Raw genomic sequence first — 27,997 nt, 5'->3', positions numbered from 1 at the left:
GCCGCCCCGCCCGCCGCTGCCTCCGCAGCAGCAGCAGCAGCAGCAGCAGCAGCAGCATCGGCAGCGGCATCACGGAGGTGCTGGGTGTCGGGTCCGAGGCCGGCGTACATAGATGCTAGGCTGGCAACCTGAGCAGCGAAGGTAAGGCGGGCTGGTTTATCCCCTTGGCCAAAGCAGCGACCATTCTGTGTTCCAGACCCAGCCCTGCCTCGGGCAGAGGGACGAGCAGCTTTCGTGTTGGCCTGGTAGAGGGCAGGGAGACTGGAGCCCCACCCATACTAGGCACTTGACTCTGAGCACTGCGGTCTGTAGTAGGATAGGGGAAAGTGGCTAGGTCCCAGAGCCCGACAGGTGAGGGGTAACTGGGCGGCACCCCAAAAGCACTCTTAGGGAGGGGCACACGGGTGGTCAGACAGGTTCTGTGTGGGCAGGTGGGGCTGAAGTTGGCATATCCCTATGGGTGTGTGCGTGTGTGAGGAAAGAAATGTGAACCCAGCAGAATGTCCCTCTAACCTAGTCGACCGTCGTGGGGTGTGGCTCTGGGCGTGGCTGCTCCTCATCCCCAGTATCTAGAATGGTGTGGGAGAGATTGAGCAAAGCTCCTCCAGCAGTGGGGGAAGGATAGGGAACAGGGCGGGGCGCTGCCCCAAAGTGGGGAGGGGGCTTTGTTCTTCACCTGCTCCTTTCCAAATTCCTCTCAAACGATCTGCAAAGCCAGTCTCCTCTCAGGCGCAGCAGGGAACCTCTTCCCTTAGGTTCTTTAGCCAATAAAGACTAGGAGAGACGTGCCTCTGAGTACACATGGGTGTTGACCAGGGGTCCATCAGGTAGGAATAAGGGAAGAAGGACCTCATTGGCTCAGGATCAGGGACTTCTAGAAGCAAACTGCCTGGGACCCTTTATGTAGAGACTGCAGCAATTTTGGCCATTGCCATATCTTACGGTCTCTGTTTAATTATAGAAGGGGAGGGCTTTCCATACCCTATTCCCTTCTGTCTGGTTCAGAGTTTTAGGGTATCGGTTGACAGGGATTGCAAAGAACAGCAGGTATAACCCACTGCCCCTGACTGTGTAGAACCCCTGCCCATCACTGTCTGTCTCAGGGAGGCAGGACCACCATCTGTCTGAGGGCCTGACACCCCTTTCAGGTAGATTTCTTGATCCTGGTTAGTGCAACTCCAGTGGTAGGGTTTGCTGGCAGCCCAATGTTATCTCTGCTGACTCACATAGCCCTTATGGTGAATAAAATCCAACAGCCTTTCTTCCCTCCTTTACGGTCCTTTAGTAGGGTGGCTAGGGTGGGGCCTGCCCAGGGCCTCTCACCTCTGGTGGGTTCCTTGCTGCAGGTGGTGGGACTTGCCAAACCTAGCCTCTCACTTGCTGTAGTCTGTGCAGCACTGTATACATGCTTACTGTCAGGCACCAAGCCTTCAGTCACCCTCAAGTATCTGTCACCTAGCACATGGTGAGTTGATGCTAAGGCTGCAACTGGGAACTCCTCACCTCTCTGCTTCCTTGCCATATCTCAATGTCTCCCATTCTGTATTTATTTGTTTGTGCATACGATCCCCAAAGCAATACATCTTGTTACCGTATATTTGAAATATATAGGAACAACTTATTGAAATACATTTTAAATACACAGAGAAGAACAAAAGAAATTAGGAATTGCTGGTGATCTGAGGAAAGGGAAACATTCAGTATTCAGCACAGCTCAGCCCTCCTGGATTGCTACCACCTACTCCCAAGATGCTCCTCCTCCAGTGCCCAGCCCCTAGCCTTCTGCAGAGTACCACGGCACAAGGTAGCCAGGCATGGGGTTTATTTACAGAATGACTGCCCAGGAACTGAGCAACCATGGGTGGGTAGCCATTTGCTAGACAGATTCTCACTGCTGAGTGCCTGCTTGGGCCAGACTGAACATGTAAGTAACCAGCCACCAATACCATCCTTGTCTCTATGAAATACAGATTTACTTTCTTTTCTTTCCTTCTCTTCTATTTTCTTTTCTTTTCTTTTTGTTCCATGATAATTTGAAGAGAAAAAGGAAGACAATGTAAAGGAAAGCCAGCAGACAGGGGAGCCCTGCTATGCTCCCCATTTGGCCTCCCCCAAGTCTGTACTCTTCTATCACTGAAGGATAGGCACTTTCCATGAGAAGCACTTGACCATGATTGACTAGGAATGGTGTCAGGGACAGATGAGCGTGCCATACTGACTGCTGCCCAGATCAACAACTTGAGACAATCAGGCCCTTACCTATTTTGAGCTTCAGCCCTCACCTCTTTCATTCTTGTAAATTTTTAAATTTTTATTTGTGTTTTGGGTATTTGTTTGTTTGGTTTGGTTTGGTTTTTTGAGACAGGGTTTCTCTGTGTAACAGCCCTGGCTGTCCTGGAACTCTCTCTGTAGCCCATGCTGGCCTCAAACTCAGAGAGATCCTTGCCTTTGTCACCTGATTTCTTTCTGATTTTTTTTTTTTTTTTTTTTTTTTTTTTTTTTTGGTTTTTCGAGTCAGGGTTTCTCTGTGTAGCTTTGCGCCTTTCCTGGAGCTCACTTGGTAGCCCAGGCTGGCCTCGAACTCACAGAGATCTGCCTGGCTCTGCCTCCCGAGTGCTGGGATTAAAGGCGTGCGCCACCAACGCCCGGCCTCTTTCTGATTTTTGAGACAGGATTTCACTCTGTAATTCTGGCTGATCTAGTACTCAATATGTAGCTAAGGCTGATCTCAAGTTCAAAGCAATCCTCCTGCCTCAGCCTTCCTGAATGCTGGGATGATAGGCCTGTGCCACCACACTGAACTTGAGCTTCAGCTTTGCTGGCTATCACGTGAGGGGTGGTGGTTTACTGATATATTCAAGGTCTCTTTCAAGGCAAATGGTCCCTAGTACCACCCAAAATGGTAACAACTAGGTGCTCCTCTGGACTGTGAGGATGACATGACCTTGCAGAATGACCTAGTCTAATGATCCTATCACTGCCAGTTATTCCAAAACCACATCTGTCAGGCCTCCCTTTGTGGACAAGGAGTGAGGGGGTACCCTGTAGTTTGGGCACTGGGAGTGGGTCTGAATTCCAGGACATGTCCCAAGCTGGCAGCATCTTTGCCCTGTCATCTGCTCTCATGATGGGGGAAGGCAGGGCTTGGGCCCCTGTGTGGGGTCAACTAGAATGGGCCCTCAGTGGCTCCATCCCTTAGACCCTGTAACCTTTCTGTCTGTCACTTGCTCTAATATGGTCATCTTTTCTGCTCTCCCAGGCTCCTTGCTGCCACTTGTCATCCTCTCACTAGGCCATTCTCTTTCTTTCTCATTTGCCCATGGAGGGTGGAGATGCAGCCCTCTCCTTCTCCCCTCTGCTCTGTCTTCCCTCCTCCCTGCTTCCACCTGCCCACTTCCCCTTCAACCTCCAGTTGGTTCCCCTTGCTCTATCTGATTGCCATTTTACTGATCTTTTATTTCTTTGCTTCACCTCCTACTTCCCCTAAAGTGTTGCCCTCTCTCAGGAGCTTCTGATGGCTGTGAGCTTGGCTCTGAGTTGCCAGTCCTAGTATTAGGGGTGACCCTTAGTGTACCTTAATTGTCTCCATGCCCCCGAATTGGGCCTAGACACTCCCATATGACCTTCTCTGAACTGGAGGTTAGAGAGGAGCATCTGGTGGCCACCCTGCTTGCTTCCCTAATATCAACAGGGTCTTTGTGGCTTCCTAGAGGCTGTGGTTGGAGGGAGAGGGAGGAGTCAGAGGAGGGCGGGGAGTTCTTTGGCCAGGAGAAGGCTCTGCTCTGCTGGCCTTTTGGAAGCTTTTCTTTGTCCACTGTCCCCCATCCAAGGCCCCAGGAAAAGCTGTGGCAAGCTCCTGCAAGGCCAATCAGTCTCCATTCAGCAGCTTGTGCCAGTCCCTGGCCCCTAAATCCAGCAGGGGCAGCTGCATAAACCAGGGATTGGGTGGGGCAGGAAGGCAGCAGAATATGTATGCACTTGTCCTGTCCATAGGGAACTTTGGATCCAGTCCGTCTCAATTTTGGTCTGAAGATGGCCTTTGAAGGATAAGGACTGTCTTTTTAGGAGCCCCCTCCCTCCTCAGAACTCCAGTCTAAAGCATCCAGTGCCAGAGAGAAATGGGGTGGGGGAAGGGTAGCCCTAGTGTGGAGGTTTGCATGGGAGAGTTTGGTTGCTGGGAAGCTTTGGGCCTGTGTGTACGTGTTCTAGTATTTTTATTTGCATGTGTGAGACTCATGTATCTGGTCACATGTGTGTATTTTTTGTTTGCCTACACTGGGCTCCTATTTGACTGTCTGTGCACATTTGTTTATTTGTATGTATGTTCTTCAGAGATAGTGTGCACACATACATATCCTCCTGTGTCTACATGGGCCTCTTCAGTGCCCTAACAAGGCCTACATTGGGAGGGTGGGATGGGGTGGTGGCTGACAGATGCAACACTGGTTCTTGTTTGCGGGCAAAGCCTCTGACCAGGCTAGGCTTTGGTCTCAGTGGAAGGGGCTATTCCCTTGGGCCCTTCCCCAGATGGCTTCGTTCATGCCTTAGGAATGCTCAGGCTATAGGGAGCACAGAAGCACCATTGTCCACTCCCAGGCTTCTTGTGCCTCTTCTGCCCTTTAACACTTTGGGAATAGAAGCCCCAAGGGTCTGCTGGGGCCTGGCAATGTCTGAGCCATTTCCAGGAGTCATTTTGGAACTGGAGATAAGTCGGCTGTTGCTCTGTTCACATTTACTCACAATCTCTTCCACCTCACATAGATTGCCTACTTGTTTGGTAGCCCCTCACCCAAGGAATGGATCCATATTGTCTCCTCTGGCCTAGCCCCTGAAGCCCCTCAGTATGTCTCATCCTATCTGACCCATGAAACCCAGGGCCAGGAGAGCCTTGATACCTTCTGTTGCTTCATAGCTCTGCCTTCAGGGCTCTGGAAGGTTGGATCTTGGTCTCTATCACCCCTTAGTACAGAAACAGAGCCATTGCTATCTCTGAGCTCTGACTGGAGAGAGGGACCTTTGTGAGCCTTTGGTTGCAAGACAGATAACAGCAGGCTGAGATTCTGGCTATCAAGGAGAGGATAAGGAAACCCAGCCTGCCCTTGAGTCCAACAAGAAAAGCAGTTGGCCTTCTCTTAAATGGAGTACTTGGATGAAGGGTGTCATATGAGTTCCATGGGGCTTCAGGCTGAGGGGAACCCAAGTAGAGGACAGGTAGGTTGTTTGAGGGTCAAGCCTGCTCCATGAAGACATACTGTTGCTTTCATGGCACTTCCTCATGTCCACCCTCCCAAGACTCCACTCTCCACCTCTTACATTTGTCTAGCAAATAGGCCCTTCCCCATGAGACAGAATGTCTGGGAGGCCATCCTTGACTAGGCCTCTGGTTCTCTAGGATTCAAGCAGGAATAAATTAGGATGCTAGAAGAGCTTTTGACATCTTCAGGAGCCTCTACACTGTTTAAAACTCCACCATTCCTGAGTACCTATGGCAGTTCTGCACACAGTTCAGCTCTGGGTCTGTTTTCTTGCATGTCAAATGGAGCTAATGAGGATGAAATGAGTCTGTAGAAAAGTGCTTAGAAGAGTCCCTGATAGGTGTTAAGTGTTATGAGTTTACTTAAAATGGAGCTGATAGAGATCATGGTTGAGGGAATGTAGGGTGGGACCAGTCAATTATGATGACCCTCCCTCCCTTCCTCACAAAGGGTTAACCTCCATCTGCTCCCTTCCCATCATTTAAGGAGAATGGTCTTAACAGGTGAATCTTAGTTGCCTTGGAAACAGGAGCCTCAGGTAGGATGAGGGGGCTGGGATTAGGGAGGCTGAGGCTGGATGGGGTGTACTCTCTCTAGTCTCCCCTTAGGGAGGATATAGGATAGAGTCTAAGACTTCTGGGCTTCTAGGTATCTGTGGGGGCTCCCTCAAGCAACCCTCTTTATGTATTATCTAAATAACCCAAAAGGCTACAACAAGGCTTCCCCCATCTTTGCTGTCAGGCTCCATCACCATAGAAACCCACAGCCACAGCCTATGGGGTGGGGGAACTTAAAGGGACATAGTGCATAGGGTTTAGGTGACACCTATACCCTCATGTCCATATTGACGAGGTACCAAAAATCTTCTACTTCCTCCCAGGACTGAGGGACAGGGACTTGCCACCCATTCTGGCTCTGTCATAATACCCAGAGCACTGAGCCTCCAGTACTGCTCCCATTCTGGCCTGCTGCTATTCCTCTAGAAACTGAGTAGGAAGCTTGCAGATTATTTGCTCCACCTTTAAAGGACCCTCTTGTTTCTTCTCCTTTGGGAAAGACTGGCAATGGCAGTCCAAGAGTGGTCAGGCGTGTGTGTATTTCAAGTGCATTTGCAGGGCATCCTTGGAGTGGGGGGGGCATCCTTGGAGTGTGTGTGTGTGTGTGTGTGTGTGTGTGTGTGTGTGTGTGTGTTCCGGATTGAAGCAATGACCCCAGGTTTCAGCCAGGTTCCATGACCTCACAGGTCCCTCCCTGGCAGTACTGATGACAATGCCTTGGTGTGATATAGACAAGTGGACTCCCCATGGAACTCAGGGCACAGAGTGGCCAAGGTGAGGGCAGAGGTGAGGCTCCTCAAGAGCTGTTACTGGGCCCTGCCCTGTACACCTGTGGTCTTGACCCTCACCTCTTGGGCTTGCCCCTCCCGATGCTTGCCACACCCTTTCTCCTCCTTGCTCATGAGATTTGTCACAAGGTGGATTGGATGATTCAGGGCTGGCTTCACTTAGGAGCATACTCACCTTTGTCTTACACTCCACAACATGGTGGTATGTGTACATGGTGATAGATATATATGATTGGTACACACACACACACACACACACACACACACACACACACACACACACACACACACACACACACACACACACACACACACACACTGTTGTGCCTATGATTTTGTGTGCACCTTTCCCAGCCAGGCGGCTGCATATTCTGCACTGGCGTGCACTCAGTGGCAATCTTGAGCTCCTCTGGGGGCTTCTCTCTCTCATATCCCTCCTCTCTGTTGGAACCTCTACCTGTTCTCTGGCACATGTGCAATAGCCAACAGTGAATCATTTATCTTGTCTTACAACTGTCCTGCCCCAGTGCCACAAGTGGGCAGGGACTTACCGTTGTCACTGTGGTGCTTTGTTGTTTCTCTGGCCTCAGTGCTCAGCATCTCTACTCTCCCAGCCCTCCTCCTACACTCAGCTTGACCTCTAAGCAGAGAAGCCCCTCCACTGACCCAGACTCATTGTCATTCCTTCCCTGGCCCTTGACTGTCCCCCACCCGCCAGGAACTGGGACTGCTGCAGAGGGAGGCAGCAGTGGCCTGCACACATGTGCACACACCTATCCCTCTCCTCTCTCTGCCATTTCTCAGCAGTGATTTTTGCGCCTGTCTGATACCCTTTGTACTCCTTTTTCCTCTTTTTTCCTGTCCTCACTACCCAGGTCTCTGTTTCTATATTTCTCCATCTTCTTGTATCTTTTGGCTATCTAATCTTCTAACAGCTGTCTTTGTCATCTGTTCCCAGCCCCCTATCCCTGCTTCTCAGATTCTCCTGCTCCCTCCTGCCCCTTTCTCACTCTGTCTGTCACCCTTGGAAGACTGGGCCTTAGCTCCATCTGTGGAACACTTACCATTCCCTTTGCCCTCCATTGTGCTGATGGGGGATCAGGGCCTGCTGAGCTAACAACCTTAGCTCTCTCTGTAATTGCCTGAAGAATGGTGAGAGATCAGAGACCCAGCAGTAGTAGGAGAGAGGAGAGCCCCCTCCCATCTGTCAAGGGCTTCTCAATCTTCTGGCTCCTTCCTGCCTGTCTCTGAGTGCTCAGCACAGTGGCAAGAGAGATGACAAATACTAGGGGACATAAAAATAAATTGAATGTGCGGTTATTAAGATGAATCCAGGATGGGACACGTGCAAGGGTAATACAATATTCCCACCCCTGCTTCTCACTTTGCATGTATACCAAACTCCATTATGGGATTGTAGGTTTGGAAGAAAAATGAGGAAATGGCTTGGTAGAAATCACCAGTCCAACACACAGAGCATCAAAGCATCCTCCCAGACAGGACAATCCTTCTTTGAGCTTCCCTTGCTCCAGTTCCCAACCCCCACCCCACCCCCGCCCCAACACACACACACACACACACACACACACACACACACACACACACCCCTCAGACCAGGGCTTATAGCTCCCAAAGCTGTTGTTTGATCCCGTGCTCTCTGATCTGAGTCTCCTACTGCTTCCTACAGGCCTTGAAGTCAACACTAAGGCTTCCTGGGGCTTCCTAGCTCTGCTAGCACTGACTTTGTTGGGGGAGGCGTTGGTAAAACAAAACCACTGTTCTCTTCCATTCTGGGCCCCAGCTCAGCTCTTGCAGGTTTGGACTGATAATCCATTTTCCACTTCCTAGTATTTAAGTCATTCCCTTGGCCTCCACGACAGTCATGTTAACCCACTCTGGTGCTCTGTCAACCTCACTAGCTTTGGAGGACAAAGCTACAAGCTGACTGCTACTCTCAGATCACCCCGTGTGTGAAATTGATTTGTGACTACTGCATGTCCGGATGTAGTTCAGATGCCTTAACATGGCATTCCAGAACTCTTGACCTATCTTCTGGGTGTTCTAAATTTTCTTTTATGTTTATTAATTTATGTGTGTTTATGCCATGATGCTTACTTGAAAATCAGAGAACAGTTTGTTGGAATCAATTCTCTCCTTCCACTATATGGGTTCTAGGGATCAAACTCATGTTATCAGGCTTTACCTGACAAGCATCTTTACTCACAGAACCATCTTATCAGCCCCACTTACTTGCTTTTTACATTTGGGTGTTCTAGATGAGGCCTTCTACTTTGATAAGATCCTGGTTAGATGGATTTATTGAGGGCATCCAGATTGGGGTCCAGGGTCTCTAGCTCAGTCACCCAACACCAGCTCTTCCTTTGTCTCATGTTCATTTGTTCAACACCCTTGCCTCTTTCATGCCTTTTATTATGTCAGTCAAAGTGACCTGTTTTTTTTTTTTTTGAAGTTTCTTTCCTCTCCTGATCCTTGTCTTGGATTCCCAGTCTCTGGGCCCCACTGCATCTAGGGAAATACACTTGGAATGACTTTGTCTTGAAGTGGATACATCTAGCAGTTAAACTCTGAAGACTCACTCAAAAAAAAAAAAAAAAACAAAACCAACAACAAAAACAAAAACAACCAAAAACAAAACAAAACAAAAAAAGAACCAGATACTGAGACTACCAGACATGAGAGATGTCAGAGACACTGTCTTAGAAATGTCCCAAAGCTTTCTATGACCCTGCCTTGACCCTGGCCTGGAGCATGTAGCAGTAAGGAGGCCATAATTCCCATTATTGCCCTCTGGGGGCTGAAGAGTAGCAAGGTAGTGGTTTCTTCTCTTTATCCAAGTTCTTTTTTTTTCTCCTCTCCAAGTTCTTGAAAGTGGGCTTCATTCCTCATCCTCTCTTCTTTTTCTTGAGTCTATTCTATGAAATACAGCTATCTTGGGCCTATTTCCTCTTCTCCTATCCTGTTCCCCAAGCCTCCAGCTTGTAGGTGCAAATAGCTCTTAGGGATCAGTCAGCTCTTGTTTTGTTTTATATAAAATGACATCAATAGGATAATGTATGCATATCATCCTTTATAATATTTTCTACCATGAGGAGTTGACTTTATTATTATTTTGTTTGTTTTGGTTCATTGATTGGTTTTTGAGACAGGGTTTCTCTGTGTAGCCCTGGATGTCCTGGAACGCACTTTGTAGACCAGGCTGGCCTCGAACTCACAGAGATCCAACTGCCTCTGCCTCCTGAGGGCTGGGATTAAAGGTGTGTGCCACCACTGGCCAGCTCAGTCAGCTATTGGAAAGATAACAATGAAACTACAAGCAAAGTTCTTTACAAACATGTGTGTGAGCTAGGTAGGAGTCATGGGGAATTCATCCTCCACAGGCACTTTCAGACACACAAAAAGTTAGTAGCTACACATGGATTCCTCCAGACACACACCAACAACATATGCTTGTGCATGCACATGCATAGCCACATAAATACTCCCCACATGCAGATCTGCATCCACACACATGCCCTTGGACACGCGTTCACAAGTATATTAAGACACACATGGCTGTGGTACCCACAGGGGAGTTAACTGGGCAACAAGTTGGTGCTGGAGAGGCAGCAGGCAGGAAAGCACAGACCAAGAGAAAGAATGAGAGGGAATCTGGAGTCCCATCTGAGGTGGTTTCTTACAGGTTTTTCCTTCCAAGGTGGAATTGCTTGTGTAAAGAGGGGAGAGGAGGAAAAGTGGGGGAAGGTTGCCAGCTGGGGGGTGGGACTGAGGATGGGGCCAAAATCTGGGCCTTGCCTAGATGTTAGTCACTAATGGCTGTTCCATGCACTCTCTTCCTCTCTCCTCTTCCACCTTCCCTCCTCCCTTCTCTCAGTGCCCCCCACTGTCAGCAGCTACCGCTGTAAGTCAACTACTAGCCCCCTTCCCTCCAGCGGGAGGGTGAGTGGAATCCGACCAGTTGTGCCGCACCGAGCCATTGCCTACCAGGAAGATGGTTGTGGTGCTGCAGTACGTGTGGCCTCTCCTCTTCTGCAGCCCCTGCCTGCTCATACAGATTCCTGACGAATGTGAGTAGCTGGAGGGAGTTTCAGCACCTCCTACCACTGCTGTGCTGAGCCCTTCTTTATCTTCTGCCTCTTCACTTTCTCCCCATTTTTATCCCTCACTCCTTTAGCACAAGGTCCTTTGGGATGACCAGGAAGAAAGCGTGGGGCGTGTCAGTACCGTGGACAGGGGTGTGCATGCTTCTAGCACCACGGACAGCAGACAGTGCAAAAGACCTCTTTTCTATAACCCTGCTGTCCTCTACCATGCACACCCCTTCCTAGCCTACTCTCTTCTCTCCTTCCATTCTCTCCAAACACACCCCAGGGATGTGGCAGCCAAGAGAATGGGTGATCTCATCTCTTTCCCATCTTGAGCCCTGGGTAACCTTATCTCTTAACTGAGACAAGGAAAGACACTTTGAAAACACCAGGTCCCAACTCAACTGCCTTCTGGATTCTTTTTGGTGTGTAATTATTTGGAGGCAATGGGCAAGGGCTGGAACGTGTATCTGTGAGGCTTGGGGGTCATCACAGGTAAGTGTGTGGCTATTATGGAGTGTGACTGTAGAGCGGGGCTAAGATTTTGAGTTGGGTTGTGCATTTGTGCGTGTATAATTTCGACTGACTAGATGACTGTTGCTGAATATGATTTTAATTTCCTATTCGAGTAAGTTTGTGAGTCACTCTAACTTATTTAGACTTCAAGTTTGTGGAAATGTGGAGGTATTTGCCTATAACGTTTCATTGTAGTGGGCTAGGTATACAGGTGTATGGGTGAGTAGAGTATGTTTGCATATGAGGAGTATTTTTACTGTGATGGGATTTTCCTCTAAAGTTTTAGCAAGAGTTCTGGGCACACTGCTCTAAGTGGTTGTCATCCTGTAGGGAAGAACATTTCAGAGAGTACCATATATGGCTTTAATCCCTGTCCACTTTGTCGTCTTTGTCTCTGAGTCTGGACATAAAGAGAGACAAGCTCCGGAGCAGGGGTAGGGAAGAATGTGCCAAGAATGGGATAGGAGCCAAGAGAGGTGAGCTTTGGAGGAAATGAAGAGAGACTGGTGGCACAGAGATTGAGGCTACTCCCTTAGACACTCACTTAGAGGTCCTTACACCCATTCCTTATCCACCAGAGTTGCTTAAGGACTTACAAGTATAGTTGGAAATATGAGCCAGACACTTGTTCCAACTAGACACAGAGATGTGAATGTAATGGGACATGCCAACAAAAACACACACAGGTGAAGATTTACCTGTGTTATCTACACAGACATAAAGGAGCAGTTGTGTACACAGACATGGGGGCTGTATACACAGCACTGTGAATTGAGATGTAAGCACACCAGACAAGTCTGCGTGTGTGCTCTGTTAAGGCCTTAATACACACACCAGCAGACACAGGACATGCACATTCCAGGGCATCCATATATGTGCCAGACCCCAACTTCTGCACATTCACAGACATGTAGTGGTCCTTCTTCCCTCTCTGCCTTTCACTTGCTTTTCAAGGTCTGCCTCCTAATATGAAATGCCAAGGCCTTATGCTAGATATGAGCCTTCCCTGCTGCCACATGGGCTGGTCCTTCTTGCCTGGGTGTGTCTCTGTGTGGTGGGGGCAGGGAGAATTTAGGGAAAAAAAAAGGGAGGCAGTGAGGACAGATAACTAGGCTAGAGACCACAGCAGCTCTAGGCCCCTTGGGCAATGATCAGCCCTTGGTACTAACTCTGATATGACACAGAAGGCAGCCATATTGCCTCCCTATTGAGACCTGACCTCCACCTCTCCTTCCCCAGCCTCTCCAGCTCCTTTGTCTCTCTTCTTGTTTCTTCCACTTAGTTGATTCCCCTCATCCTGTCACTGCTGTCATTCTCTTGCTCTCAAATTGGCTCCTTCCCAGCTCATAGACCTCTGTGGTGTTCCTAGGGAGATCCTTTTTCTCTTCTGGGAGCCTTATGCTGAAGCTGAAGTCTTTTGTAGAGACAAAGCTTTCAGAGACAACCCAGTGCTCCTGTTCCCTCCTCTCCCCTCCCTCCACCTCTCTTGTGCTTGGTTGAATCCTGGGGTTGGGGAAGTTCCTCTGCCCCAGGGCGCTTGGTGGCCTCCTGGGAGAAAGGAAGGAAAGAAAGAGGGTTGGCACAGGTCCTGCGGGCTATGGAGACTCAGATGCTGGCAGGGCCTTTGGGGAGGGCTTGAGGAGGAGGGGTGCCATGTTCTGAAGGCTGGGCCTTCCTAATTGAAAATACTGAGCTGCACTAATTGGATTAGGAGGGAAGTGGGCTGGAGTAGGGGAGGGTGCTAGTTGCCAGGCTGTCTGCCTCCAAACCTTCCAAGGCATCTTGGGAGAAGAGGTTAGTTGTGTGGGACTTACCCAACCTTGACAGAGACTATATCACTCTCTTGTTTGTTTGTTTGTTTGGTTGGTTGGTTGGTTGGTTGGTGAGTGGGTGGGTGGGTTTTTCGAGACAGGGTTTCTCTGTGTAGTTTTGGTGCCTGTCCTGGAACTTGCTCTGTAGACCAGGCTGGCCTCGAACTCACAGAGATCCGCCTGGCTCTGCCTCCTGAGTGCTGGAGTGCTGGGATTAAAGGTGTGCACCACCACCACTGCCTGAGCACTCTTTACTAAAAGCAAAAGTTCTGGACCTACAAATACTGGGGCTCTATCTGGTGGACTCTTTCTTCTTGGACATTGTGCCATCCAGAGATTCTGTCCAGTGCCCCCTGAGTCTGGCCTGCCATTGCTCAGTCCAGCATGTGCCCTCTTATTACTCCCACCGGCCATGTAACTCTTCCACTTCTCTTCTCCACGGGAGGCTGCTCCAGCTTGCTTCTCCTCCTGCCATCAGCCCTGTTGAGACTGCTTTCAGCATTTCTCTCCCTTTTCTCCCTTGCTGTCTGGATTCTCAGATAAAGGACACCATGGTAAGTTGGAGGAGTGGGAGCAGATGCTTAAAGGCCACAAACAGGGAGGAGGAGGGGCCTTGGGCTGAGCCAGCACATCTCTGTTCTGCATGTTGGAGGACACTTAGCTTTCTTTTAGTGCTGTAAGTGGGTGTGGTTGGGGGCTTTTTGTAGCTCAGATCCCTTGCCCCTTAACTCAATCCAGAGGCTCCTCTTGGCTTCTTCTCTCACCTGAGTTTAGCATCTTTGCTCTGTCTCTGCTTTTGCTGGAATTTCTGCCATTCTCACACTAGGAATTGCTGGTTTTTTGTTTTTTGCTTTTTTTGTTTGTTTTTTTTTTTTTGTGTATGTGTGTGTGTGTTGGGAAGGTTAAAGACAGGGTTTCTCAGTGTAGCCCTAGCTGTCCTGGAATTCTCTCTGTAGACCAGACTGGCCTCAAACTCAGAGATCTGCCTACTTCTGCCTCCTGAGTGCTGGGATTAATTATTTGCACCACTACAGCTGGACTGGAGTTGTCCTTAGTTGCTTGTATGCTTGCTTTCTCTCTCTCTCTCTCTCTCTCTCTCTCTCTCTGCCTCTCAACTTTTTGTTCTTTCTGTCTCCTCATCTAAGTACTAACCAGGCCTACTTAGCTTCCGAGAGCATTTGGGGTGACATGGTCATAGATTATTCTCTCTCTGTCTTTCTCTTTCTGTCTTTGTATCTGTCTGTCTGTCTGTCTCTCAGTCTCTTCTTTCACCTTTCTCTAACTTCTATTGCTATCTTTTCTTTATCCCTCCTGTGTATTTCTGACTCCTTGTGTCTCTTAGCTTCTTCTTATCCCCATATCCTCATTGGCCATGGGGTTTTAAGGGACCTACTATCCTCAGAATGAGAGAGATTGAGGCCATAGCACCAACCAGACATAAATTTCCCCATTTTTCTTATTTTGTTTCCAGTGATGGAGCCACCTGTCATCACAGAACAGTCTCCACGGCGCCTGGTTGTCTTCCCAACAGATGACATAAGCCTCAAATGTGAGGCCAGAGGCAGACCCCAAGTGGAGTAAGTGGCCCTCACCCTCTGAGCCTCTGTCGCTGACTGCGGACATCAGCCTCTAGCCCACAGGCCTCCCTAACTTCCAAGTCTAGAAGCCTCAGATTTGGATTGTAGCCCTGAGTCCCTGCCCACTCTGGCCCCACCCCCCTGGGGTTCCCTGGCTTCATGAACCTTCAGCCCTATCCTACTGCAGCATGTTTTGGGTGCCAGGACTTCTCATCCATGCTCTGCCCACAGGTTCCGCTGGACGAAAGATGGCATCCACTTCAAACCCAAGGAAGAACTGGGTGTGGTGGTGCATGAGGCACCCTATTCTGGCTCATTCACCATCGAAGGAAACAACAGCTTTGCCCAGAGGTTTCAGGGCATCTATCGCTGCTATGCCAGCAATAAGCTAGGAACTGCTATGTCCCATGAGATCCAGCTTGTGGCTGAGGGTGCGAGGCACTGCAGGGCCAGGGAGGGCTTGGGGTACCTGAGAGGAAGGCCCTTAGATCCTGGGGGCTGGATGGGGGCCTAGCTGGCAACCACTGTCATCTCGGCTGGTTGTGTGGTGATTGAAGTTCCTGGTCCCTGATAGCCCTCACTGTTCCTACCCCAGCTGTTCCTATTGCCCCTTCCTCCTTTCTCTAGTCGTCTACTCCATCTTCTCACCCTCTCTTTTTCCACTGAACTTTTAGTCACCTCACTGCCCCTCCCTTCTCTCAGTCTTTCTCAGTGCCTACCTTGTGATTGATTCTGGTGAACTGGGGGCTGTGGACTGGTTGAATGGGTGTGTGGCTGCCTCAGGGTTGTGTTTGACCTTCTGTCCGCCTGTCTTTGTCTGAGTCACTCCTTGGCTTGGCATTTGTGGCTGTTGTTTCTGCCTAGGTTCCCCTTCCACTTCTTAGCTCATCTCTCTCCATCTCTGCCATTCATCTTCCCTTGGCTTTCCCACTTTGGTCTCTGCTGCCATCCACTCCTTCTGTTCCACTGCATCTCTAACTCGGCTTCTCCATCCCTCTCGTTCCTGATTCCTGCTCTAGGGCTCTGTCTTTATCTGTGTCGCCCTTTCCCTGGGGTTTTCTCTCTACATTCCATCCTCCCTGAGCTTTCTGCCTCCTGAGCACTTTCCTCTCTCTTCCCTGCCCCTTCAGTTACCTTGGGAACCGTTGCCATGGTTTCCCGTGTCAAGATGATGGAAGGGTCTGTGACTCCCGCATCCCTCCACAGCTCCCCTCCCCCACTGCTGCACCTCAGCCTCCCCTACCATTCTTGTCCTTTCTCAGGATGGGTGAGAGAGCTGAGAATTGTGGATTAACCCTTCTTGGCCACTTGGCCTCCTGCTCACCATCTCTTTGTCGTGGGGTTCCCATCTCCACTGTGAGCCCCAGAGGCATCCAGAATTTTTGCTTCCCTTTATGTGAACTTCCACTTGGCCCTTTCACACCCTGTGAATCACCAAGACAGTTCTCCCTCCTCCTTATTCCTGTCTTCAACTTTTTTGACAAGGATGAGAGTGCCAGCCTCTGTCCTTTCTAGGTGCCCCCAAGTGGCCGAAGGAGACTGTAAAACCTGTGGAAGTGGAGGAAGGGGAGTCAGTAGTGCTGCCTTGCAACCCTCCACCCAGTGCAGCCCCACTTAGGATCTACTGGATGAACAGCAGTGCGTGCCAGAAGGAGCTGCTGCCTGGGACTTGGGGGCTGGGGGCTGGGGAGTCTTCTCTGACAGATTCTCACCTCTTATGTCCTTGTCCCTTCTTCTGCAGAGATTTTGCACATCAAACAAGATGAGCGGGTGTCCATGGGCCAGAATGGAGACCTGTATTTTGCCAATGTGCTTACCTCAGACAATCACTCAGACTACATCTGCAATGCCCACTTCCCTGGGACCCGGACCATCATTCAGAAGGAACCTATTGACCTCCGGGTCAAGCCCAGTGAGTCCCAGAAGCTTTGACAACCCTATCCCACTATTTTCTTGACTTCCAGCCTGGCCCCCAAGAAAAGGGTCACACAACCCCAAATATCATCAAAGGCAGCATGGCTCTCAACTTTATGCACTGAGACCCCCTTTTTAGGTGGTGAAGGCAGGGATGGACATGCTGGCCTGGGACTTGCTATGTTGATCAGAATGGCCTCATGGAAATCTGCCTGCTTCTGCTTCCCAGGTGCTGGGATTGCAGTCATGTGTTACCATATGCTGCTAAGACACACTTTAAAAAAATAGTTTCACTCTATGGCCCAAGCCGGCCTTCAACTCATGATTCCTTCTGCCTCAAATTCATGAATGATGTTGATATTACAGGTATGGCCACCACACCCATCGGGCATCCCCCTTTTTTTTTCTGGAACCTAGGGCCTCTTGAACATTAGGCAAACTTTTTACCACTGAGCCATATTGCAGCCATTCTTTTTAACATAGGAGCAAACAAAGGCCTAGGGGCCCGCTGAGATGTCCGAGTTCTCCAAGTCTGGTGACTCACTCCCTTTCTCCTGTTAGCCAACAGCATGATTGACCGGAAGCCACGCCTGCTGTTCCCCACAAACTCCAGCAGCCACCTAGTAGCCTTGCAGGGACAACCATTGATTCTGGAGTGCATTGCTGAGGGATTGTGAGTGTGGGCTTCTAGGGCGGAGGGCTGGGGCTGGGTGGCCCCAGCAAGCTTAGGCCTCAGGACTGAGTGGCTTTGTTGTCTTTCCCTTCTCTTCTCCTTTGGCACTGTGACCCTGGGCAGCCCTACACCCACCATCAAGTGGCTGCACCCTAGTGACCCTATGCCAGCACATCGTGTTATCTACCAAAACCACAACAAGACCCTACAGCTACTCAATGTGGGTGAGGAGGATGATGGCGAGTATACCTGCCTTGCTGAGAACCCACTGGGCAGTGCACGACATGCCTACTATGTCACTGTGGAAGGTACGGGCCTGGTACACCCTTTCCCAGCCACCACAGGCTCCTCAGCATGGCTTTCAGATGGCCTGCAATGTCCACTGTCACAGGAGAGGGCAGAGCCTGCACTTAGAGCCAGAGCAGGCTTCAGGCTCAGGCGGCTCTCTCCTTTCACTCAGCTGCCCCATACTGGCTGCAGAAGCCCCAGAGCCATTTGTATGGGCCAGGAGAGACTGCCCGCCTAGACTGCCAAGTCCAGGGCAGGCCCCAGCCAGAGGTCACCTGGAGTATCAACGGAATGTCTATGGAGAGTAAGCAGGGTCTCAGCAGTGGTCGGGTGTGTGGGGAGTACAGGAAAACATCAAGGGGAGGAAGAGGAGGGTGACAGGGGGTCTCAGCACAGCTCAACGTTCTGACCTGGGCCTGTGGGCCCTGCCTGTTGCATATAGAGGTGAACAAGGACCAGAAGTACCGGATTGAGCAGGGGTCTCTGATCCTGAGTAACGTGCAACCAAGTGACACAATGGTGACCCAGTGTGAGGCCCGCAACCAGCACGGGCTCCTGCTAGCCAATGCCTACATCTATGTTGTCCGTGAGTGCAGTGCCAGCAGGCTGTATAGCCTGTCTTCTGCCTGCCTTTCCTCCCTCTGTCCCTTCTTCCCTCCCACCCACCTGCCTATCTTTGTCTCATAGCTCCCAGTCTGTCCCTTCAGTCCACCAAAACTACTCAGCTAGCAACTGGTGAGGCCATCGCTTCTTGGGCCTGCCTTGCCCCTTGATAAGGCCTTTGCCCCATTTCTCCTCCATCCTCACAATAATTGGGAGTGGGAGTTGTAGTATGGGCAGGGTCTTGTCATCATGTCTGAGCAGAGATGTACCCTGGACAAGATGTAACCCAGGATAGTCTGATGACTTCTGTCACAGAGACTCAGAGAGATTGTGGGTTGATTAGGGATGCTTTGGACAAGACACTGACTTCTCTATGAGTCTCCAATAATTGATAGAATCCTAGTGGCTGGAGTGCATGCAAGGATAAAGAGACCATGTATCCAAGGTTGAGAGGGACAGCCTGGAATGGGGAAGCCAATGAGTATGGCTCCCAAGGGTCTGTGTGTGCCATCTGGGGAGTCACTGACTTCTCCCATACTTGGGACCTCTAGACCTACCCTGTCTCCTGAGACTATTCTTCTCCTAGAGCTGCCAGCCAGGATCCTAACGAAAGACAATCAGACATACATGGCAGTTGAGGGCAGCACTGCTTACCTGCTGTGCAAGGCCTTTGGAGCCCCTGTTCCCAGTGTCCAATGGTGAGTACCCATCCTATAGAGGCCTCTAAGCCATCTTCTCATCTAAGGATCCCAGGAGGGCATGGAGGCCAGGCTGGTTAGTTCAAGACAGGCCCTCTGCTTGTTCTAGGCTGGATGAGGAAGGAACCACAGTGCTTCAGGACGAACGGTTTTTCCCCTATGCCAATGGAACCCTGGGTATTAGAGACCTCCAGGCCAATGACACTGGACGCTATTTCTGCCAGGCTGCCAATGACCAGAACAATGTGACCATTTTAGCTAACCTTCAGGTTAAAGGTTAGATGATGCCCACACATGACTGTTTGACCTCCTGAGAGGTAAGGTCAAAACAAAGTCTGTGGAAAACATCAAAGTGACCTCCCCTCACTTTTGTTCCCCTCAGAAGCAACCCAGATCACACAGGGGCCCAGAAGTGCGATTGAGAAGAAAGGTGCAAGGGTGACGTTCACGTGTCAGGCCTCCTTTGACCCCTCTTTGCAGGCCAGCATCACTTGGCGTGGAGATGGGAGAGACCTCCAGGAACGTGGGGACAGTGACAAGTGAGGGCCCCAGCCCCAAACTGGGCTAGGTAGAAGGGAGCAGAATGAGAAAAACTGGGAGTCAGACCTCCTGGCCTTGTCCAGGCAGGAGGCACTCCTGCTCAGAGGGAGAACATGGTGGGACATGGTGGGACAGGAAAAGGGTCAGGAATGACAGGAAAAGTGGTGCATCTGCCACTAGCCAAGGGGCATGTGTGCCCCCTCTGCAGGTATTTCATAGAAGATGGGCAACTGGTCATCCAGAGCCTGGACTACAGTGACCAGGGAAACTATAGCTGTGTGGTCAGCACTGAACTGGACGAGGTAGAGAGCAGGGCACAGCTCTTAGTGGTGGGTAAGTCCTAACACAGTGTTAGGTACAAAGGGTACCTACCTTCTGGCCTACCATAGCCAGGCTCCTGTTGCTGGACATTCTGAGTTGGGGGTAGGGGCATGTGGATGGTTCTTGAGGAGACCAGAGAATCCTCAATGAAAATCCACCTTCTATGGCCCTCAGGGAGCCCTGGGCCAGTGCCTCACCTGGAGCTATCTGACCGCCACCTGCTGAAGCAGAGCCAGGTGCACTTATCTTGGAGCCCCGCTGAAGACCACAACTCTCCCATTGAGAGTAAGAGACCTGAGTGTGGTATCCCCTGAATTCTCCCTGACAACTCTCCCTCTTTCTGGGACCCTCCTCTCTTCCAGAACCATAGCCATAGGATGGCCTGCCTCACTGAGGCATCTGCTTGTTTCCCAGGGACTTTGTGTTCCTTTACAGCACCTACCTCCCTCTTCCCCTCCTCACTAAGCTACATTAGATGCTCATTACCCCACTGTGGATTTGTTTCTTGGCAGAGTATGACATTGAATTTGAGGACAAAGAAATGGCTCCTGAGAAATGGTACAGTCTGGGCAAAGTGCCAGGAAATCAAACCTCTACCACCCTCAAGCTGTCCCCCTATGTCCACTACACCTTTCGGGTCACTGCCATCAACAAATACGGCCCTGGGGAACCCAGCCCTGTCTCTGAGACTGTGGTCACACCTGAAGCAGGTAAGCCAAGGAAGCACCCTCTTCCAGATGACCTGGAAGGGGTACCAGTCACTGGGCTCCAGGTTCTGTGCGGGAAGGCCTAGAGAGGTGCTGTGCCCATGCCCTCTTCTTCCAGACTTCCAGGGGCAACAGGGAGGGTTGTGCTGCACCCTTGGGGCTGCTGTCTTATTGCTTCAGGGGCCAGAGTGGACCGTTTGTTCCTTGTCCTTGCCGCAGCACTGATAGGTTAACACATTACTTTCCAGCCCCAGAGAAGAACCCTGTGGATGTGAAAGGGGAAGGGAATGAGACCAACAATATGGTCATCACATGGAAGGTGAGGGTCCCTACCCTGATTTACATTATGGACATGAAGCCAGGACCCAGCTCTTTGCTGTCCCTTGACTATGCTAAAGAGGAAGCCAATGCCTGGGGAATATCTGGCCTGGAGGACAAGGCACAGAAGTTGGGAGCTCTTGGCCAATGGACTTCTTTTCTGCTGGCCTTCTCCAGCCCCTCTGGTGGATGGATTGGAATGCTCCCCAGATTCAGTACCGTGTGCAGTGGCGCCCACAGGGCAAGCAGGAGACCTGGAAGGAACAGACTGTGAGCGACTCCTTCCTGGTGGTGTCTAACACTTCCACCTTTGTGCCTTATGAGATCAAAGTCCAGGCAGTGAACAACCAGGGCAAGGGCCCTGAGCCCCAGGTCACCATTGGCTACTCAGGGGAAGACTGTGAGTACTAGAGTGGGCCTGGCCCGCATTGTGGTGGCCAGAATCCTCATGCATGTCAGCTTGTGCACATGTGTATTTCACTCCCCCCTTGCCATTGCCAGCTCCCACCTCTCAATGCTTCAGTGTATAATTCCTACCAGCAAGGGCATACATTCCCAAAGCCATTGCAATGTTATAAAATTCTGCACAGCTCAAATTGCTGCATTTATGCCATTAGCAGAAATAGCAGCCACTATTGCAGCTCAGTGAACCAGCACTGTCTTTGACAGCACTTCCTCTCTCTGGTCCAGGGAATATTTGGTATAGGCCGAGCATCCCTCATCAGAAAATCCCAACTCTGAGATTGGAGCTGAAATATGGCACCCTAAGGGGGAAATTCCACAATTGATTTTTTGTGTTGGATCAGTGAGAACACAGGCTTGCTAAAAATAGTGTGGTATATATACAGCTGGGATGCAGTTCATTTGGTAGAGTGCTTGCCTAGCATACATGGAGGCTGGATTGGATCCCCAACACCATATAAAGCAAGCATAGAGGTGCATACCTGTAATCCTTAGCTACATATAGAATTTGAGGCCAGCCTGGGCTCCAGGAGACTGTCTCAAGTGTGTGTGTGTGTGTGTGTGTGTGTGTGTGTGTGTGTGTGTGTGTGTGTTTGTGTAAAGTTAAAAGTATCATTCCAGAATTTCAGAAGCTGAGGCAGGAATTAGATGATACTCTGGGATACATAGTAAGTTCCAAGACAGCCCTAACTACAGAGAGAAACCTTGTGGATTTAGACTTAGAACCTACCTTCACAACATCTCCTTATGTATATGCAAATATTCCAAAATATAAAAGAATGCAACTCACTTCAGTCCCAGCATATCAGCTAAGAGCTAGTTACCAGATCAAGTTCCCATGCCTTGTGGGTTTCCTTGAGTCTGGAGCATCACTAAACAGTAATTCTGAGCACCCACTTAGGTTTTTTTTGTGTGATTTCTCTGTGTAAGTTGCTGCTTTCTTCTTGAAGAGCTCCATTCCTCACTGAATAGTCCCTTGTGTAGCATGCAGCCCACTTTCCTGTGAGAAGGTATCTGGCCTGCTGGCTCAGGTGAGGGCCTGTGTCTCTCGAAATAACTGGCTGTTTTCAGACCCCCAGGTGAGCCCTGAGCTGGAAGACATCACAATCTTCAACTCAAGCACTGTGCTGGTCAGGTGGAGGCCTGTGGACTTGGCCCAGGTTAAGGGCCACCTCAGGGGATATAATGTAAGGACTCAGGATATGGGGAAAGCTAAAGAGGGATATGATAGGATTGAGGGTGGGGAGTCTGTCATCTGTGAGCAGCTCTCCTGAAAGTTCTTGGGTTGGGGGAAAAGGGTCTAGGACAAGAGTGGTGAGGATCATGTGTTGGAGGTTCTGGTTGATGACTTCTGTCCTTATGAGGTCTGTTGGCCATCTGTACAGGTAACATACTGGTGGAAAGGCAGTCAAAGAAAGTACAGCAAGAGGCATGTCCACAAAAGCCACATGGTGGTACCTGCCAACACCACCAGTGCCATCCTCAGTGGCTTGCGTCCTTACAGCTCTTATCATGTGGAGGTGCAGGCCTTTAATGGGCGGGGCTTGGGACCTGCAAGTGAATGGACCTTCAGCACCCCAGAGGGAGGTGAGTCTGACACCTCACCCTATACCTACATCCCCTGCCCCTTCTCCTTGGACTCAGGTGAGAACCTGCTACCCTTCTGTGCTTCCACAGTGCCCGGCCACCCTGAGGCATTACACCTGGAGTGCCAGTCGGACACTAGCCTGCTACTGCACTGGCAGCCACCACTCAGCCACAATGGAGTGCTCACTGGCTACCTGCTCTCTTATCACCCCTGTACGTGCACTGTACCTGGTGTGGAGGCTACGAGACTCAGAAAGGCTCTTGAGCTGGTAAGACAGCCCCTTGCTTCTTTCCACAGTGGATGGGGAAAGCAAGGAGCAGTTGTTCTTCAACCTTTCGGACCCAGAGCTCCGGACTCATAATCTCACCAACCTTAGCCCCGATCTGCAGTACCGCTTCCAGCTTCAGGCCACCACCCAACAGGGCCCTGGTGAGGCCATTGTGCGTGAAGGAGGCACCATGGCACTGTTTGGTGAGCTGGAACAAGGGTTTGCGGGATGTTAGTCTTGAGGGTTTCCCTGTGCTTGACCCAGGGAGGAGGTTGACTGGGAGGCTAAGCTCAGGAGAGTGGGGCTTTGAAGGGCCTTGTGGTCCCCCTTTGCTCCTACATTCTCCAGGAAAGCCAGATTTTGGCAACATCTCAGCCACAGCAGGTGAAAACTACAGTGTGGTCTCCTGGGTCCCTCGGGAGGGCCAGTGCAATTTCAGGTTCCACATCTGGTTCAAAGCCTTGCCAGGTGAGTGTAGAGAGATATCCCTGGGGCAGGGAGCCAAGGCTCTGTTCCTGACCTCAAGGTGTCCCCAATCTTCCAACTAAGTCCCCCTGCCACTCTATCTGATCATCTGATCTTTGCAGAAGGAAAAGTGAGCCCTGATCGCCAACCTCAGCCTCAGTATGTAAGTTACAATCAGAGCTCCTACACACAGTGGGATCTACAGCCTGACACCAAGTATGAGATCCACCTAATGAAGGAAAAGGTGGTCCTGCACCATCTGGCTGTGAAGACTAATGGCACTGGTGAGGCACTGGGGCCACCATCTAATGCCAAGAAGCCTTGGGCACCACTGCTGGGTTTGTTGCATGCAGCCCTTAGCAGCCATGACCCATTGCACAGCTCTTACCTCCCCCAAACCTGGGTGTGCTTTGGCCAGCGTGCCTTTCCCTACACCATCTACAGAGGGTTCTCTTCCCTGTCTCCTTCTGATCTGCTACTGTGGCACCTTCTGGCCCCAGAGGGCCCCCTATAGCTTCAAGTGAGTCTTGAGCACCAGACCCTAACTCAGAGTCTGCTGCTCAGGCTTAGGAATGTAGTATGCCCTTGGCGGCATAGCTCATTCCAGGGTCTGGGCTTTGTCTCCTTCCCACACTGTGCCTTCAGGCCCCGTGCGAGTTTCTACTACAGGTAGCTTCGCCTCTGAGGGCTGGTTCATCGCTTTTGTCAGTGCTATCATTCTCTTGCTCCTCATCCTGCTCATCTTCTGCTTCATCAAGCGCAGCAAGGGCGGCAAGTACTCAGGTAACTCTGGGAAATGTACAGGCCTGGGTAGGGTGCTACAGCTGAGGATAGAGAAAAACCACCTTGCCCCAAGGGCCCAAGCTTGGGAGTGGCAGGACAAGCATAGTCATAGAGGTGGGGTCCAGGCCAGAGGCCAAGGCTGCCTCTTCCCAGGCTGGGGCCACAGAGGCCTATGCCAGTGGCAGCTGGACCCACATGGGTTGGGTAGGTCACTCTGAAGGCTTCTAAGTGCTGTCAAGACAGTGCTGGGGGCTCTCACCACAAAGGGACCCAGAAACTGGGAGTGTGGGCAGGAGAAGTTGACTCCTGTTATGTCTGTAGTGAAAGACAAGGAGGACACTCAGGTGGATTCTGAGGCACGGCCCATGAAAGACGAGACCTTTGGCGAGTACAGGTAAGCAGGGGAAGGAGCAGGGGTTGGCCCAGCTCTGCTTGACCTTTGCTTCTTACCCAACCCCTCTCTCTTTTCTGTGCTTCGGGGTGACTTCAGGTCCCTGGAGAGGTAAGGTGGGACAGTGGGGATGGCCAGTTAGAGCCCAGGGACTGGGAGGGGCCCCCATTTTTACCCTTTTGGGTATTTGCCTAGCTATTCTCATGCTAAGATCCTACTTGTTGGGCTGCCTGTCACCCTCCTGGCTGCCTTTAACCTCAAGAGAAGCCCCAGGAGTAGGCACAAGCCCTGTGGCATCATACATACAGCCCGATTTCCCAGAAGTGTGTCAAGATGAGTCTCAGAATTTCCTGCAGGGTCAGGCAAATAAAAGAGGGCAAGAACCTACAGGGTGCTGGGGTCTCCTGTCAGAGCCCTGCAACACGTCTGCTTACACCCCACCCTCTATCCCTGCAGTGACAATGAAGAGAAGGCCTTTGGCAGTAGCCAGCCATCTCTCAATGGAGACATCAAACCCCTAGGCAGTGATGACAGCCTGGCTGATTATGGGGGCAGTGTGGATGTCCAGTTCAATGAGGATGGTTCCTTCATTGGCCAGTACAGTGGCAAGAAAGAGAAGGAGGCAGCAGGAGGCAATGACAGCTCTGGGGCCACCTCTCCTATCAACCCTGCAGTATCCCTAGAATAGTGAGGTCCAGCCAGGTGAGGCAGGCCAAGCTGGGCCCGGGGCCAGAGGTGCAGGAGAGCCCAGGGGCCAAGATACCTGGCCAATGTACCATGCCACTGACCTGCTGACCTTGGGATCGAGGCCCCTTCCTCTTTCTACAGCCCATGGAAGACTTGACTGGAGCAGAGGAGAGGAAGTGTGGCTTCGAGTCTCCTTATCACCCACTACCCTCTTTATTGCCAAAACCCAGCTGCACCCTTTCCTGGGCATACGCTGCTTTGCCCCAGCTTGGGGCAGTTCACTCCCATATCAGGGATCTTCAGGTGCTGCCTTGCCAACCCATTTAGGCAGAGAGGCCACAGTTTGGGGGAGAGGACAAAAGTGTGTCCTTTGAAGCATCTCTGAGATGCTGTCCTTCTCACTCTCTGACTGGGAACAGGCATGGTGGGGTCTCCTCAGGACTAGATTGGCACCTCTTCTTTCTCCAGCCACTCCCTGGCTAGCCTGACTGGGACAGAACTCTGTCTCCACCATCTGCTCTCTTTTCTTTGCCATTTTTGCTCCAATCAGGATGGCCACCTGCATAGAAGAGGCCATCTGGAAAGTGCAGAGTCCCTCCCCCACCTTAGCACATTGGGTTTACACCCTCCTCCCATTGCTGTTCCACCTTTCAGGACACACACACACACACACACACACACACACACACACACACACACACACTGCCTTCAGTACCCACCAGACAACATCAAAGTGGCCTCTGTCACTGCCAGAGATAGGCACACCTCTTCCTACTGGAACTGGCTGGGCTTTTTTCTTCCTGCCACCACCATACCCCAGGACCCCTTCGCAGCCCTGCCTGCCCCCAGTTCTTGTCCTCAGCCCCTTCCCCTGTCCCCAGCGTTGGGAATGTAAATACACCGTGACTTTGAAAGTTTGTGCCCTTGCCCTTTCCCCATATGCCGCTAGTGTGTAGGCAGATGTCTGAGTCTCTAGGTGGTTTCTCTGTTTTATAGCAGTTAGCTTTGATGATCCCACTCCAGGAAAAATAAAAGCAGACAAAAAAGGGGGGAAAAGCAAAGATTGGTTCTCCCAGCACTGCTGTGCTCCTGCCCAGCAGCTGTGGCCTCCCTGTATGCCTTTGCTTGGTCTGTTGATGAGCCCTCTACAAAAAACAAAAGTATATATATATATGTACATAATATCAGAATTATAGCAGGCAAATAAAAACCTGGAAATGAAGAAGCTCTTTCATCATTTTATTGAGTGACCACTTACTCCCCTATACCTGTCCCATGCTGTGAAAGCTCCATCCCTGGGCAGGGGATGCCCTGAGGTCTGTGCTCAGCTCTGTCCTTCCCTATTTTTCCCAGAGTTTGTGCATTCTACCCCACTGCCAGGCCTTGTTATCTGCCCCCTTGGGCGTTACTGTTACACTGTGAGCCTTAGGCCCCCCTTTCTGCTGATGTCTTCTTGATATCAAGTTTTATCTCTAATTGTTAGGACTACCCCATTCTTAAAGGAGGTAAACACTGGGGCAGAGTGTAGCTGAGGGTCTTGAAGTCTTCAACCTCCTGGCCCATACCTGGGAGCCTCTTTCTTACCCAATAGGACAATAAAGCTACTGGCAAATGTCCACTTGGAAGCTGGGGTTCAGGCAAACAAGCATGTTGTACCTGGTGTAGTCATCCCATCCTTGGAGTGTCCAGCCACCTAAACCAATGGAGAGCTAACAAAAAGCTCATCTCCAACACACAGGATTTTATTTAGTGCAGACTGGCCTGGAACTCACTATGTAACAAGGCTGCCCTTGAATTCCTGATCTTGACTTTACCTCCTGAGTGTTGGGATTACAGGCATTCACTTTTTCCCCAGTACTGGTTATTAGAGCATTGGTAGATGTCTTAGTTAGGGTTTCTATTGCTGTGAGGAGACGCCATGAGCACAGCAACTCTTGTCAAGAAAACATTTAGCCAGGCAGTTGTGGCGCACGCCTTTAATCCCAGCACTCGGGAGGCAGAGGCAGGCGGATCTCTGTGAGTTTGAGGCCAGCCTGGTCTACAGAGTGAGTTCTAGGACAGCCGGGGCTACAGGGAAACCCTGTCTAGAAAGAACCAAAAGGAAAAAAAAGAAAAAGAAGAAAAGAAAACATTTAATTTGGGTGGCAGCTTATAGTTTCAGAGGTTCAGTCCATTGTCATCATGATGAGGATCATGGCGGTGTGCAGGCAGACATGGTGCTGGAGCTGAGAGTGCTACATCCTGCAGGGACCAGAAAGTCGACTGACAGTCACATTGAGGGAAGCTTGAGCAAAAGAGACCCCAAAGCCTACCCCCATGGTGATACACTTACTCCAACAAGGCCACACCTCCTAATAGTGCCACTCCCTTTAGGGGCCATTTTCTTTCAAACCACCACACTAGACAAACAATACTCAGCCACTGAGTTACCTTCACAGGTGTCTTTTCACTTTTTATTCGATATAAGGTCTCACTAAATTACCCAGACTGCAGTCTGGTCCTGAGGTCACTTTGTAATCCAGGCAGGCCTTGAATTTGTTAGTCTTCTACTTTGGCCTTTCAAGTAGCTGGGATTAGAGGCCTGTGCTAACAAGGTTCTCTCTGTGTGTCTCTGTCTGTCTGTCTGTCTGTCTGTCTCTCTCTCTCTCTCTCTCTCTCTCTGAAACAGAATCTTACTCTATAGA

General features: G+C 50.6%; 1 protein-coding gene across 6 annotated transcripts; it reads left to right on the top strand.

Moving 5' to 3' along the window:
- Positions 1-3: 3 nt before the first annotated feature.
- On the top strand, positions 4-26,535 carry L1cam (L1 cell adhesion molecule). 6 transcript variants are annotated; one of them, XM_028888514.2, is made up of 29 exons: positions 5-141; positions 10,493-10,685; positions 13,570-13,584; positions 14,502-14,607; positions 14,839-15,038; positions 16,123-16,245; positions 16,349-16,519; positions 17,083-17,194; positions 17,318-17,502; positions 17,655-17,786; positions 17,925-18,068; positions 18,672-18,783; positions 18,893-19,059; positions 19,166-19,322; positions 19,532-19,656; positions 19,819-19,929; positions 20,157-20,354; positions 20,600-20,670; positions 20,847-21,069; positions 22,203-22,318; positions 22,517-22,718; positions 22,809-22,931; positions 23,017-23,190; positions 23,336-23,455; positions 23,575-23,736; positions 24,098-24,235; positions 24,557-24,629; positions 24,726-24,737; positions 25,083-26,535. In XM_028888514.2, exons 2-29 carry the CDS (start codon positions 10,610-10,612, stop codon positions 25,312-25,314), a joined length of 3,780 nt encoding a protein of 1,259 aa, XP_028744347.1. In that variant the 5' UTR covers positions 5-141; positions 10,493-10,609; the 3' UTR covers positions 25,315-26,535. The 6 variants fall into 6 exon arrangements, with proteins under 6 accessions (XP_037055234.1, XP_028744347.1, XP_028744349.1 ...); XM_028888516.2 differs by lacking the exon at positions 13,570-13,584; XM_037199338.1 differs by lacking the exon at positions 24,098-24,235.
- The last annotated feature ends 1,462 nt before the right edge of the window (positions 26,536-27,997 follow it).

Source organism: Peromyscus leucopus, chromosome X (genome assembly GCF_004664715.2).
Source record: "Peromyscus leucopus breed LL Stock chromosome X, UCI_PerLeu_2.1, whole genome shotgun sequence".
Lineage (NCBI taxonomy): Eukaryota > Metazoa > Chordata > Mammalia > Rodentia > Cricetidae > Peromyscus > Peromyscus leucopus.
The sequence above is the reverse complement of the archived record's forward strand: the minus strand, read 5'-3'. Positions and strand labels throughout refer to the sequence as shown.